Genomic DNA, 14,461 nt, shown 5'->3' on the forward strand with positions numbered 1-14,461 from the left:
CACGCGGCGAGGGGCAGTTGTCTGGGCGCTTCCAAGTCATGACGCCAACAACACCTCACCAGACCGCGTCGAAGATGCAATTGAGCTCACCGGCGCAAACTCTTCCTCCTCAGCTCAGCCCAGCCCTCGGCCCATTCCCGGGTTTCCTTTCAATGCCTGTACAACTGCCTAACTGCCTTGGGTGCCTTTTCACCACTTTAAAGGTGCGTCAAGACTATGAGTAGCACAGAACCAGGGGGGGCGCCCGCCGCTGATCCAATCCAGGCGACATTACGCTTTCATCCGATCGATGTTCCCACATATCGCAAGATTCGAATATGGGTAACACGATGAACCAAGATTCCTGCTGGATTCAAGCGGGCTCGCTTTTCTCCCTCGTTCTCCTTCTCCCAGCCAACCAGCCGACGGAAAAGGCTGTCAAAGTGTCAATGACCCAGATGCGGCTCGCCGGAACATCATCTTCCCCTGGTTCTCCTCTTCTTTCCCCACGTGTAATATCTAGATCTCACGATTCGTGTCGATCACCGCCTGGCAAACTAGGAGTAAAGTAGATTGGGTAGCCGCCCGGCGGTCTGGGCGTTGTCGGTTGGATCCAAGGCTAACCCAGCTTCGCTAGACTGCTCGTCTTGCAGCTAGAAGTCGAATGTCGATGATGGAATCGACTTTTCGCGCACAGTGAAACATGGGATTTCTCCAGCTTTCGCCCTGTTTGTTCTGGGCGGAAACGTACGGACTGCGCTCCGAATATAGCACGCCATCTGGCTGTGCGCGAAACCGCATTGGCTCTTGTTACACCGAGAGAGGCACCACCCCGTGGCATGTGTAGCTAGCGCCAGAACGGCACCGGTCATCATAGGATGTAAACGTCTCCGGCGGGTGCCATAGTATCTATTGGTCAACATCATATGCATCATGACTCTCGCCTACCCGTCGTTGCAACACAGTAACCATATGCCCAGCCGACATTCGACGGAAAGAAGAAACCAGAGGAGGGGTTTTCATGCAGTGTTCATCAGACGCCGCATGGCCTTGGGCTGATGCATTGGATATAGATCTCGTACCTGCGACCCGATTATGTGACCAAAATCGGATGTTGATGACGAGTCGAGTGTACTTGTTACCGTTCCCCCAACTACCGACCAGTGTCAGTCTCAAAGGGGGAAAAGTACTGTACCTTAGCTCCACAAGCTCTAAGCGCTCTCGCCCGTGTTTGTCCTTTCCCCGATCATTTGTTTTCGTCTACGACGGAATTGTGGTACTCGATCCCCCGCGGACAGAGAGAGTCGGTCAAGGCCTCGAGGAGTGGACCTAGATGAACGTTAGAGGCGCAAGTGATGATGTCGACAACTCTACCGGGGAGTTCGATCCGGACATGAGTGGATGGCTGCGGAAAAGAGCTGTTGGTTTCTCGTTCGGCTGCGGTGCTGTCTTGTCTCTCGTAATGAGTATGCGATTTGTTCAAAAGCCTGGTGTTGGAAGCGTTCTGATGAAAGTTTCCTTCTCGTCCTTACTCACACAGCATCCGACAACTCTCAAGACCTCTCCGTCTTGTCAATCCTCCGTCTCTCTCATTCTCCTCATATCATCATTCTACCCAAACCCCAATACTTCCCTCCCTATACCCCATCATTCAAGATGGCCTCCGACATGAAGGCAACGGTAGAGCCCACCAAGAAGGGTTTCTCCGTCTGCGGTTACGAGAAGATCGAGTACGACTTCGAGTTCCTTGATGGTGTCTTCAACAAGCAGAATAGCCAGCTTGCTGACTGTTACTCGCGCTGGAAGCGATGCTTGGCCGTCATGGACCTCAACATCTTCAACCTTTACGGCAAGGAGATGAAGGAGTACTTTGACCACTACGACATTGAGCTCAAGATTCACAAGACCATGATTGGAGAGAAGGCCAAGTCTATGGAGACGCTGCTGAGCATTGTCGACTCTATGACTGAGTTTGGCGTCTACCGCAAGGAGCCGGTTCTTGTTGTTGGTGGTGGCCTTGTTACCGATGTCGCCGGGTATGGTTAGCTTCTCACACCTCTCGTGTCCAATGGTCTAACAAGTCCCAGCTTCGCATGCGCCGCCTACCGTCGCAACACGCCTTTCATTCGCATTCCCACTACGGTCATTGGCCTGATCGATGCCTCCGTCTCTATCAAGGTCGCCGTCAACTACGGCAACTACAAGAATCGTCTTGGAGCGTACCACGCGCCCACACACACCTTCCTTGACTTCACATTCCTGCGCACACTTCCCACCGCCCAAATCCGCAACGGATTTGCCGAGCTGATCAAAATCTCCACATGCGCGCACCTCGAGACGTTTGACCTGCTTGACCGCTTCTGTGAGGAGCTCATCAAGACCGGTTTCGGACGCTGCGATGGTGCCAGCAAGGAGGTTAGAGAGGCTGCGGACAAGATCAACCGCAACGGTATCCATGAAATGTTGAAGCTGGAGACTCCCAATCTGCACGAAATCATGCTGGACCGTGTCATTGCCTACGGCCACACGTAGGTGCCCCCTTCATTGAGTCAAATGTCAGCTCGGAAGCTAACCGTATGCAGCTGGTCCCCTCTCCACGAGCTTTCGCCTGACGTTCCCCTGCGCCACGGCCACGCCATCTCCATTGACATGGCTTTCTCCGCAACACTGGCCCACGTGCTCGGCAGGCTATCCTCCGAGGAGCACCGCCGTCTGCTGAACCTCTTCTCCCGTGCTGGTCTGTCCATGGACCACCCGCAATTCGATGAGGACATGCTCGACAAGGCGACATCGGCGATCCTCAAGACCCGTGACGGCAAGTTGCGTGCCGCTGTGCCCTCGCCCCTGGGCCAATGCGAGTTCCTCAATGACGTCTCCCACAAGGACATGTGCGCTGCCCTCAAGGTGCACAAGGATCTCATGAAGGAGTACCCCCGCGAGGGTGCCGGTCTTGAGGCGTATGTCGATGCCAGCGACACGGGCTACACGATCAACGGCACTTCCGTTGAGGATGAGTCGCGCAAGTTCATGGACGGCGTTGAGAAGGTCGTCACCAATGACGATACCACTTCTTCCGCCGGTCCGTCATCAAACGGTTCCTCAACCCCCGAGTATGGGTTGTCGAGCGGCAAGAACTTGGATCAGGACAGCGCCAAGTACGTTGCTGCTGGATTCGAGCCTGATGTCATGGAGAAGCTTGACAGCGGCAAGGAGGGCATCAAGGGCTATGGCAAGGCCCACGCCGAGGTCGAGAGCGAGTGCTGCTAAAAGAAGCTACTCACCATCAAAATGTTTCATTTGTCAAGCGTGATCCTACATACTTAGGAGTACTGCATCAGAGTTAGGAAAATCTGGGTTCGAGAAGGGTCTCGACAAAATTTAACATCAAAAGAGATTGATTTGCCAATTTGCCTCAAAGACTTGTGATATATTTCTTTGCGTACCGCGTCTAGGCGTATTTTTCAATCTTAGCTCATGTCTTTGAATGAGTTGTGACATAAAAATTCATAGTTCAAATATGAGTTGTCATATCTGGTGATTCTGCCCCCACCAACTGTCTCGACAAATGAGACTTCTAATGCAGTAAATGACCTCACGACAATTGACACATTCGGTACGGCTTGTCCTTCATGCTTTGTTTTGTAGTAGCCGAGTAGCCGATGTAGGAGAGTTAGTGCTTTGCTGCCAACAATCGCGCAAAGATGTTTCCTTGACCCGTTCTCTGCCTTCTCATGTGTACGCGTCTCTTGGGACAAGTTCATAACGAGGTTGCGAGCGAGTGAAGCTTGGGTAGTGTTGGGCCCATCAGGGAGCTGGGGTCAATGCAACAATCATGCCGGGCCAAGGGTTCCCCTTGAAATCCAGGCTTTATTCCTGAGGAAGATGGTCCTGGCTTGAGTTTCTCCGAACCTCTACACACTGGGCTGTCGAGCTCTCAGGTTTCCCTTGGTGCTTGACGTTGGTTCGAGATGCGGTAGTAGCAGCGCGCTAGCAACGGACATGAGGTCTCCAAAACTTAGATTGCAATGCCAAAGACGGCGCCTGTAAGACTTGATGGATGAACCCGGAGAATAGTAAGCGAAAACACTATTTGACTGTTTCGATACGGACTAGTGGGCCTACTGACATAAGCGGTGTACTTGACTGAAAGGATGGTTGATCTTCAAGTTATCTACACTGTTTTATCTTGTAGTTTAGGCGCTAAGCTTGAGCTTCCAAAACCCACTTGCGCAGTTTTTACTTTTACCGGGTGGCTTGGACAGTTGCGTGATAACAGGTGGGAGGTGAGAGGAGTGGGAAGAACCAAGTCTGAGACAAGAATCTGGTGTGTCAAAGGAAGTCAGTAACGGCTTTCAAGGACCATAGACTGGTAAACGTCTTCGGCCTTGGCTCATTAGCTTTAAGGTCTTCATATGTTGAAGGGTAAAGAGGCGCAAAACAAATCATCTTGTCGCCGGACTGATGAAAGCTAGCCATGAAGATAAGGCAGATGTCCAGTCAGGAAGCATACCGCGACAAGGGGGCAACGGAGACGCGGGCGTATTTGAAGTCCGGCGGCACTGCCACGCTGCTGAAAGTTGTAGCAGATGCTGCCGACAGAGTGAAGAACACCTCCTAGTCAGTACATGCCAGTACGGCGGAATTCTCTAATGTGCCAAAGTACACGGAGAGCCGGACGCCAAGGCAGCTGGCTCGATTGGCTCCAATTTTCCGCCTTACATACAATCTGGATCAGTGGGTCGTACTCGGGTCTCCGACCGCACGGCTCCTAACCTTCCGAAAACGGTAACACAACGGTTCTCGCAGTGTCGCCATGTACCTAGCCAACGCTTCTAGGGGCAACTTCTTGTGGTCAACCACATCAGATTTTGGCCATGGAGCTCTCGAGAGGCTAGATTGAAATTTTCAATGTTCAAAAACATCCAAAGAAGCAATGCAAACATTTGCACTGCATCTACTTGTCATCAGATCCTGCCCTCAGTCTCTTCAAACATCTCATCTTCAGTTCTCGGTGCTCCCCGGACCTCCACTTACACGACCCGTTGAGCAGTGCCTCGTTTCGATTTGCTGCATGCACTCTTGCAAAAGGCCCAAGAACGTCCGCCTCCTCCTTGAAGCACGAGGTCGGACCTTCTGACGTCAAAACATCAAGAATGGACACAATTGCTCACAAGAGAACATCCGGCCGTTCCCATGTAAAGTCCAACGCCCCTTTTTCTGTCAAAGTCTGGAAGGAAGCTGTCAAACTTACACGGCAGGTGCTAAAATCTAGGACGGCTTCTTCAACAACAACAACCACGACGGCACGACGCGCCTGACACCATGGCCAAAAGTCCAGTCCGGACCAGCGAGACCGCGACACCAGCCAAGACGACTTTAGTGCGGAAACCAAAATTCACCGACTACCTTAGAGTCTTCACCTACGCGACGAAATGGGACTTCTTCGTCTACGTGATCGCGTCGGTGGCGTCCATCGCCGCCGGCGTCACCCTGCCGCTCATGAACATCATCTTCGGCCAGCTCGTCGGCCAGTTCACTAGCTACTTCAGCGACAACACCACCATCACCCGCTCGCAGTTCGACAGCATCCTCAACCGCCAGGCCTTGTACATCACGGCCCTCTTCGTCGGCCGATGGGCGCTCAACGCCATCAACAAGTTCTGCTTCAGGATGATTGGGATCCGGCTCTCGTCTGCCATCCGCCTGCACTATCTGCAGTCGTTGTTCGCTCAGTCGATTCACGTCATTGACTCGATGCCTCCAGGAGCTGCGGCGACTGCCATCACGGGGACGTCAGCTGTGTTGCAGATCGGCATTTCCGACCGCCTGGGCACCTTCTTGCAGTTCAACGGCACGATCTGGGCGGCCCTGGTCATTGCCTTCATCTGGAGTTGGGATCTCACCTTGGTGACTGCGTCGTTAATCCTGTACATTCTGATCGTCCTGGCCGTGGTTATGCCTATCATCGTCAAGGGAGAGACTGCCACAACCGAAGCTGATGCTCAGGGTACTGCCGTCGCGAGCGAAGCCCTTGGAGGTATTCGTTTGGTGATGGCTTGCGGTGCGCAGAGGCACATCATCTCCCGCTATGAATCTTGGGTGCAGGAAGCTATGAAGCGGGCCCAGAAGACTGCCCCAGTTGTGGCGATTCAGTTCGGTCTTATCGTAAGTTCCGTTTCAACCTTTTAGGGTGTAATTCGTACACGAGTACTGACACGCAGGTAGTTTTTCGGCGTATTCGGTGCGTTCGGTCTGGCATTCTGGTACGGCACCCAGCGCTACATCGCCGGCGCGCTCAACGATGCTGGTGTGGTCGTCGTGGTGCTGATGTCCGTTATGATGATTCTTACTTCCCTAGAAAGGATTTCAACACCAATCATCGCCGTCAGCAAGGCGATGGTGGCTGCCTGCGAGCTTTTCACAGTGATCGATGCCCCTCTGCCTCCTACCGGTACCCTGAAGCCAGATATTGACTCTCAGGATATCGTGTTTGAAGACGTGACATTCGAGTACCCCAGTCGGGCCGGTGTCAAGGTTCTCAACTCACTGAGCTTTCGCATCCAGCCGGGCCAGAACGTGGCTCTCGTCGGTCCATCTGGCTCCGGTAAAAGCACCATCGTTGGCTTACTGGAGCGGTGGTACTCGTTAAGAGAGCAACACGCTTTGCCCCGGGTTGTTGATGATCAGTCTTTGGAAAAGCCAGAAAATGAAACAGTGGAATGCGTTAACGAAGAGCTGAAATCGCTGATTCTACCCAACCTCTCTGGGGCCATCAGCGTCGGTGGCGTGAATCTAGAGGACCTTGACCTCAAGTGGTGGAGAGCTCAGGTCGGGCTGGTTCAGCAGGAGCCCTTCCTTTTCAACAACACTATCTTCAGCAATGTTGCCAACGGCCTCATCGGTACCGAGTGGGAGAACGAGCCCGAAACTGTCAAGCGAGAGCTTGTTCGTGACGCTTGTCAAGAATCTTACGCCCACGAGTTCATCTGCCGACTACCGGATGTAAGTTTATATTAGCGCATGCAATCCTCGTGTGTCTGTCTTTTGTCGATTTCTAACTTGTGTTTGCAGGGCTATGATACGCGGGTTGGTGACGGAGGCGCCAAACTGTCCGGCGGTCAAAAACAACGTCTTGCAATCGCTAGGAGTATTATCAAGAAGCCTCGTATCATCATACTCGATGAAGCCACCAGTGCAATTGACGCCAAAAGCGAAAAGATTGTCCAGGCCGCGCTCGACCGAGTCACACAAGGACGCACCACCATTACCATCGCTCATCGGCTATCAACAATCAAGAAGGCCGACAACATCGTCGTGCTGCAACGAGGGCAGGCGGTCGAACAGGGCACTCACCAAAGTCTTCTGAGTGACCCTTCGAGTGTCTACAGCTCCTTGGTACGAGCCCAAGCACTAAATTTGTCAACACCGGGGAAGTCAGTGTCAGACGCTTCTGCTTCGGGGCTCGAGTCGGAAATGGAAGAGAAGGTTTTTGTGGATCATGTGAATCTCCCGTCTGTAGCCTTTACGGATACCTCTGAAGGCGAGGCGTCCCACAAGTCTCGTGGTCTGGTACGCAGCTTTGGAAAGCTCCTTTACGAACGGAGAGCGAATTGGACGTCGTACATTGCCGTAATCTTGTCCTGCATGGCGACTGCAGCCGGCACGCCTGTACAGGCGTGGCTCTTCTCCAAAGTCCTCGCCGTGTTTCTCCTGACTGGCGACGACCTCAAGAGAGGAGCAGACTTTTGGGGTCTGATGTGGTTTGCCCTCGCCGGAGGTGTTGGTCTGGCTTACGTCGCTCAGTGCTGGATCGGCCTGCGTCTCCAGTACTTCGTCAGCGCGACATACAAGAAGCAATACCTCACCGATATGCTGCATCAACATCTCAGCTTCTTCGATGAGGACAAGAACTCCCACGGTGCCCTGAGCTCCAGAATCTCAGGCGACGCAAAGTTACTAGAGGAGCTGCTTGGCTTGAACCTGGCGATGCTGCTTTCCGGTATCTTCACTGTCATCGGATGTATCACCATCGCGCTTATTTTCGGCTGGAAGCTCGGCTTGGTCGCCATGTTCATCACTATGCCAATCATGCTGGGCGCAGGATTGTGGAAGTACAGACATGAGGTGCAGTTCGACAAGATGAATATGGCGGTCTTTGGGGAGAGCTCGCAGTTCGCCACCGAAGCTATCGGGGCTATCAGGACAGTCTCCTCTCTCGGTATGGAATCCGTCATCAATGCGCGGTACGAAAAGCTCCTCAGCGGACACATCCTAGCAGCTCGTCGCAAAGCACAGTGGACGGCCGTGCTCTATGGCTTCGCAGATAGTGTAAGTCTCGGATGCCAGGCGTTGGTCTTCTGGTACGGCGGCAGGCTTTTGGCCAGTGGCGAGTATTCCATGGAGGCATTCTTCGTCTGTTTCATGGCAATCATTCAGGGCGCAGAGGCAGCCAGTCAAATTTTGGCCGTGGCTCCCAGCGCTGCGCAGGCGGCTGCTGCTGCTGATCGCATCCTCGACGTCAGGGAGTCTGCGGATGTTGGTCAAGCCGCGACAAGAGGCAGTGAAGACATAGCCGAAGCCGAAGGAGGCGTGCGAGTCGAGTTGCGAGACGTCGACTTCAAGTATCCCACGCGTGACGTTGTCGTGTTCGAGGGTCTGAACCTCACCATCGAGAAGGGTCAATACGCGGCCTTCGTGGGCCCCTCGGGATGCGGCAAGACAACCATCATCTCTCTCCTGGAACGGTTCTACGATCTGAACAAAGGCCACGGCTCGATTCTCTGCAATGGCGTCAATATCCACGACCTCGACGTGTATGAGTACCGCCAGCACGTCTCACTCGTCGCTCAGGAGCCGATCATGTTCCGAGGGATGGTCCGCGATAACATTCTCTTCGGCATCGAGAATCCTAGCTCGATTTCTGATGAGAGGATACACGAGGTCTGTATCGACGCCTTCATCCACGACTTCATCGTCTCTCTGCCCGAGGGTTATGATACCGACGTCGGTGCCAAGGGCGTGTCCATGTCTGGCGGACAGAAGCAGCGCATTGCCATCGCGCGTGCCCTGATCCGCGATCCTAAGCTCCTGCTGCTGGACGAAGCCACATCGGCGCTGGACTCTGAGTCAGAGAAGATTGTGCAAGCCGCATTCGAGAGGGCGCGTGATGGACGGACCGTGGTGGCCGTGGCCCACAGGCTATCGACCATCCAGAACGCTGATGTCATTTTCGTCTTCAGCGAGGGAGGGTGGTGGAGAAGGGGTCTCACAACGAGCTTATTAGGAAACAGGGCGTCTACTGGGAGATGGTAAGCTTTCCCCCTGTTCTGCTCTCGAAGGTCCCATGCTAATAGACGATTGCAGTGCCAGACTCAAGCCTTGGATCAATAGGTGACCGATCTGTCGGTTGCAGGTGTAATGGCCAAAGGGGAGTAAAGTCAAAGGTAAACGAAGCGAAACCGCAAAGCTCCTCGGTACAATCATCCTCGTTAGGCGTCGTGTTTTCATGTTTCTGTTCAGTTTCCATTGTGTCTCAACGTCTCATTGAGGGTATCAAGCTAGCATTATAGATAGTTCGCTTAGATCGTAATTAGAAACTTACCTCGACTCCAGCGTCGTCCCCTGCGTAGCCTTCTTACGCCTCTACACCTGCATCCTTCCACGTCGGCATGACCAGTTCCATATCTTTCCACGCTGTATACAAATCTATGACCAGCAGCCCACCGTGACCCGTGATGGGTCGCGGCGTCCACTGCACGGCATCGCCCTCGCCCTGTATCTCGGCTAATTCCTCTACCAGATGCCATGCTCCCGTCGACTCGTCTTTGACCAGGTACCGTAGCACAACACGGTCGCCGCCGTCTTCGAATAGGAATTCCCGCCGCCACAACCGCCGCCACTGCTCTTCAGGCGTGCCCTCTACAGCATTCACGCGCTCGATGTGACGGTTCCTGAGGGCCAGAGCGTACAGGGCGCGCGTGTTCCATAGTCCGTCCTGGCCCGGGTAGTCCCTCAGCATCCACACGGCCTCGTCGCGGATGACGGGGTCACGGCTGAACAGCGACACGATCAAGAGGTACCATGCCAAGCCACGTTGCAGAGACAAGTTGTGTGCCGGGTTCCTCCGGACCTCATTGTTGGTCGTTCTCAGCGCGATGTGGCCGAGGGAGAGATATTCGCGGAACAGAGGCGACAGCGACGCGACGGAGTCGGCCTCGATGAAGTTTGTGGCGTTGCTGGTGGTATAGACTTCCAAGAACTCCAAGCGCAGAAGAATCGCTCGCAGATAGGTTGGCGATCCGATGTCGGATGAGATTATCTCTTTGAATAGGGGCTGAAACGCGGCGTGCAACTTATCCATGGACTCTTGGAAGTGTGTGCAGTACTCCTTGATGTGCGGGTTCCCGAGAAGATCAAGGTGGAATTTCGTAATGGCGGCATCGTCATGAGAGCCATAGATGCCCGATTTCTGGATGGCGTCTTCCATGATCGCGCTCATCGCGGCCTGGTGACGCCGCAGGATGGGCCAGGTCTGTTCGAACTCGTCTAGACTACTGAAGACAGGAGGCACCGAGCTGCCAATGTCGTAATCGCTTCGCATCTGACTTAGGAGGATCATGAAGGACTCCATGGTTTGCTTGCTGCTCCTCAACCCCCTTTGGAGGTTGGGGAGAGGCGGGCCGTCGAGAATCCTCCCCCGGAAGACGGCGCGAGCCTGTCTGGCCAACTGGTTGAAGACGTCTGCTACGGTCCCGATGACGGGCCGCGGATTGGGCGCCAAATCGGACAGATGGAGCTGCGCATCTGCATCCGTCATGATGGCCAACAGCAGAGAAAGTGCGTGGTTGACATGGTCTAGGGCAGCCTTTCTGTTTCCGCGGAGGGATTCGAAGAATAATAAAAGCACCGACAAGAAGACGGCATCCTGTACAGATGAGCGCCTTCTCTGTGCCCTTAGCGAGTCGCAGTAGTGGGCGACCGCCCGGAAGTAGTGGGCGTCTCCCTCACACGTCGGTTGATCTGGCATTGTCACCGCGCGGAGTGACCCGGAGGCAGACTGGCGATACCACACGCTCAGCGCGCCTATTGCCATTGCGGCGGAGCGAAGCGTGCCGTTGTTGCGGGCAAGTTGAGGCAACGTGACCACCCACAAGTCACCACTCGATGCTGCGCTCATCCAAGGCCCTCTGAGCAGACCGACAAACTCTTGAAAGTAGTTCAGGCCCGCGTCATCCCGAAAGTCTCGGGCGTTGGCGTCCAGCCTCGCCTGGGTTGCTGGCGATGGGGCTTGGCGGATGACGTGTTTGGAGTCCCAACAGATCTGCGCAGGCCCGGAGGTCTTCTTTGGGGCCACGAGATAACCCTCGCAGTGGCCTCGACTCTGAAGGCAGTTACCGCAGTGCGGTTTTGCCTCGTCGCATTTGATGTGACGTCTTTTGCAGGTAATGCAACCAGTCCTCACTTTGCGCGTGCTTGTGCGAGACAGCTTGACTTTGCTGTTCCTGCCCGGCTCACTCTTCGAACTGGTGCTTGTCTCTGGAGAGGCGAGCCTGAATCATTGTCAGGTCTAAAAATACCGACCCAATATCGGATGGGCATCAACTCACAGTTGAGGGCTGGCTGGCAGGATCTCTTTAAGCCTCGCCATGTTTGTTCGACATCTATCTAGGTATCATTTGGGACGGGTTGTTGATGACGGTTGGTGCCGAAGCTGCCTAGACATCATGTTCCGTAATTTACGCGGAAGACGCAGATGGGAGGAATACCTATAATTGGGTGGTGCTATATCAAACCTGCCAGCTGGCAACAGCAGTAACACAGCCGGTGAGTGACTGATCGACTGGAGAGAACAACTCGGTTTACACAATCAACACAGCATCGGACGTAACATTCTGTTGAAGTACGCTGTACAGTAAAATCCGAACTGGGTGTCACTGATGTTTTGAACTATCTTTTTTTAGCGGTGGTGGCACAGACCAAAGCTTCGCAGATGGAACCCATCGTGACGAAGGAATTTACAAGGAATCCTTCACATAGCCAGAATTTGCTGTTGCCCCTACTGGTAATATCTTCAGGGGCATCACCTCAATCAAAGATGTGTCTTGCACCCAGCTGTGCTCTCGTCCTTCGTCAGAGCCTTCAGCTCTTCCGATTCTGCTAAACATACCATCATGAAACTATAAATGAATGCTGCGAGGCCTAGTCTAAAATACATCCTGATAACGCAAGTATTAGGGACTCCTATAGCAGCTTCAAAAGCCTTGTGCGCCGCACGTTACCACTAGGAGTCTGTGGTGAAAAGATCAATCTGTGCTTCAAGAGGTAGAAAAGTGGTTATCTTAGAAACTATCTACGAGACGAGAAGTAGTCTCTTATATAGGTTGCTGAGTATCATGAGTCGTGTGAGAAGTGGCTAACTTAGCCACCTGCGCCAATATCTCGTCTTGGAACCTAATTTCACGACAGAGTCCTACTAAACTGTCTTTATCAACAAATCTGGCTACAATAGAGAGGCCGAATATCGGGAATGGCAATGGTATCTGTAACGGTCTTCCCTAAAAGCGACTACAAGCTCGGCTGCGGAAAAAGATGGCACATTCTTCCAGCATAACTACATGCAAGACGGCATTTTACTAAGGTGATTTTATCACGGATCATCAAGCAAATCGGTTCTTGGGGCCCCCAATTTGGAAATTACGCACAGTTTCCTTACAATTAGGTCCTATACTCAAGCTTGCAGCACTATCTTCCTTGGATCATAGAAGAGTTATGGGATTCTCGCCCACCTCTTTCGAACTCTACTTTCCATTCCGATAGAGCTGAGATAGACGATACTGTGTCCGGATGACCTGCACCAAGGCATCGCTGTCTGTAGCGTATACAGTCTTCCAGAAGTCGAATAGCATCGTCCCATTGACCTTGGTGATAATACGTCGACGCTAGCTCAGCCATGCTGGTGAGCGTGTTGGGATGCTCCTCACCAAGTACCCTCTTTTTTGCCTCCAACACTTGCACTTGTAACTCCTCAGCCTCCTTCCACCTGCCTTGCATAGCATAAGTTAACGCCAGGTTAGCCATGCTGGCGAGTGTACGAGGATGCTCATTGCCGAGTACTCTTTCACTTGTTTCCATCACCTGCACCTGCAGCTTCTCTGCCTCTATCAACCGTCCTTGGTCATAGTATATTGACCCTAAGCCGGCCATGCTAGTGAGTGTACGAGGATGCTCCTTGCCGAGTACCCTTTCACTTGTTTCCATCACCTGCACCTGCAGCTCTTCTGCCTTTGTTAACTGTCCTTGGTCATAGTACGTCGACGCTAGGTCAGCCATGCTGATGAGCGTATCAGGATGCTCTTCACCGAGTACCCTTTCACTTGTTTCCATCACCTGCACCTGTAACTCCTCAGCCTCCTTCCACCTGCCTTGCATAGCATAAGTTAACGCCAGGTTAGCCATGCTGGCGAGTGTACGAGGATGCTCATTGCCGAGTACTCTTTCACTTGTTTCCATCACCTGCACCTGTAACTCCTCAGCCTCCTTCCACCTGCCTTGCATAGCATAAGTTAACGCCAGGTTAGCCATGCTGGCGAGGGTACGAGGATGCTCATTGCCGAGTACCCTTTCACTTATTTCCATCACCTGCACCTGCAGCTCTTCTGCTTTTGTTAATTGTCTTTGGTCATGGTACGTCGACGCTAGGTCGGCCATGCTGGTGAGCGTACGAGGATGCTCCTTGCCGAGTACCCTTTCACTTGACTCTACCACCTGCACCTGCAGCTTCTCTGCCGCCTCCCACCGGCCCTGTTCCCAAAACCTGTACGCCCGGTTGGCCATGCGCATGAGTGTACCAGGAATCTCCTCTTCAGGTACCTGCGAAAACAATTCTGTTGCCTGCTCGTCCTTGTTCCACGCTTGATCCTCAGTTGGAACCCATTCTTCGTCAGACCTTAGTAGAGGCTTGTGGTCTGAAATGAGAGACAGCCATTGGCTAACAGTTGCATCAATATCGGTTTTCAAGCTTTGTGATTCCAATTGGAGGACTAGCTCTCGGTTGGCTTGTGTTGTGCTCGTGAACGAGCTGGGGTCCTGCGTCTCTTCTGTTGTTGATTTTGTAAATTCGGCGAATGATACGTTCTCTTCTTGGCTGAAATCACCACTCATAGAGTCTCGACGTCCCTGGTGTTCCACAACCCGGTTGCTGTCTGCAGAATGCCCTGACATGGTTTCGTTATGGGTGTCTTGCTCAGCGTTGGGAAGTGCAAAAAGTGCCAATCGCTCCAGGTGATACGTTATATGATTTCGCATATGGGTAAGGTCGGAAAAGGCGGTCGGACAGAGAGGACAATCTCGATGTGGCTGCAGGGACGACCCCACGAGAACTGCCTCCAACTCTGGGGACGAACCTTCATCACGGTGCTTATGATCAATATGCTGATGATATGCTGGCAGTGTCTCGAATTCTTCATCATGTGTGTGGCAAAAC

The 14,461-nt window shown here is 53.2% G+C and overlaps 4 protein-coding genes across 4 annotated transcripts; 2 read left to right on the forward strand and 2 right to left on the reverse strand.

Moving 5' to 3' along the window:
* Window positions 1–1,635: 1,635 nt before the first annotated feature.
* Window positions 1,636–3,246, forward strand: ColSpa_07421 (demethyl-4-deoxygadusol synthase; the record flags this gene model as incomplete). The annotated part of the gene is made up of 3 exons (XM_049273633.1): window positions 1,636–2,015; window positions 2,067–2,507; window positions 2,562–3,246. The coding sequence occupies 3 exons, from the start codon at window positions 1,636–1,638 to the stop codon at window positions 3,244–3,246; spliced, it is 1,506 nt and encodes a 501-aa protein (XP_049129590.1).
* A 2,055-nt stretch (window positions 3,247–5,301) lies between these two features.
* On the forward strand, window positions 5,302–9,373 carry ColSpa_07422 (ABC transporter BEA3; the record flags this gene model as incomplete). The annotated part of the gene is given in 5 exon segments (XM_049273634.1): window positions 5,302–6,144; window positions 6,205–6,981; window positions 7,051–8,307; window positions 8,326–9,287; window positions 9,343–9,373. The coding sequence occupies 5 exon segments, from the start codon at window positions 5,302–5,304 to the stop codon at window positions 9,371–9,373; spliced, it is 3,870 nt and encodes a 1,289-aa protein (XP_049129591.1).
* A 240-nt stretch (window positions 9,374–9,613) lies between these two features.
* ColSpa_07423 (putative transcriptional regulatory protein) lies at window positions 9,614–11,626 on the reverse strand (the record flags this gene model as incomplete). The annotated part of the gene is made up of 2 exons (XM_049273635.1): window positions 9,614–11,528; window positions 11,586–11,626. 2 exons carry the CDS (start codon window positions 11,624–11,626, stop codon window positions 9,614–9,616), a joined length of 1,956 nt encoding a protein of 651 aa, XP_049129592.1.
* Window positions 11,627–12,776: 1,150 nt separating this feature from the next.
* ColSpa_07424 (kinesin light chain) lies at window positions 12,777–14,199 on the reverse strand (the record flags this gene model as incomplete). Its single annotated transcript, XM_049273636.1, has 2 exons — window positions 12,777–12,917; window positions 12,967–14,199. The coding sequence occupies 2 exons, from the start codon at window positions 14,197–14,199 to the stop codon at window positions 12,777–12,779; spliced, it is 1,374 nt and encodes a 457-aa protein (XP_049129593.1).
* Between the last annotated feature and the right edge of the window lie 262 nt (window positions 14,200–14,461).

Source organism: Colletotrichum spaethianum (genome assembly GCF_022836535.1).
Source record: "Colletotrichum spaethianum MAFF 239500 DNA, contig19, whole genome shotgun sequence".
In the NCBI taxonomy this organism is placed as follows: Eukaryota; Fungi; Ascomycota; class Sordariomycetes; order Glomerellales; family Glomerellaceae; genus Colletotrichum; species Colletotrichum spaethianum.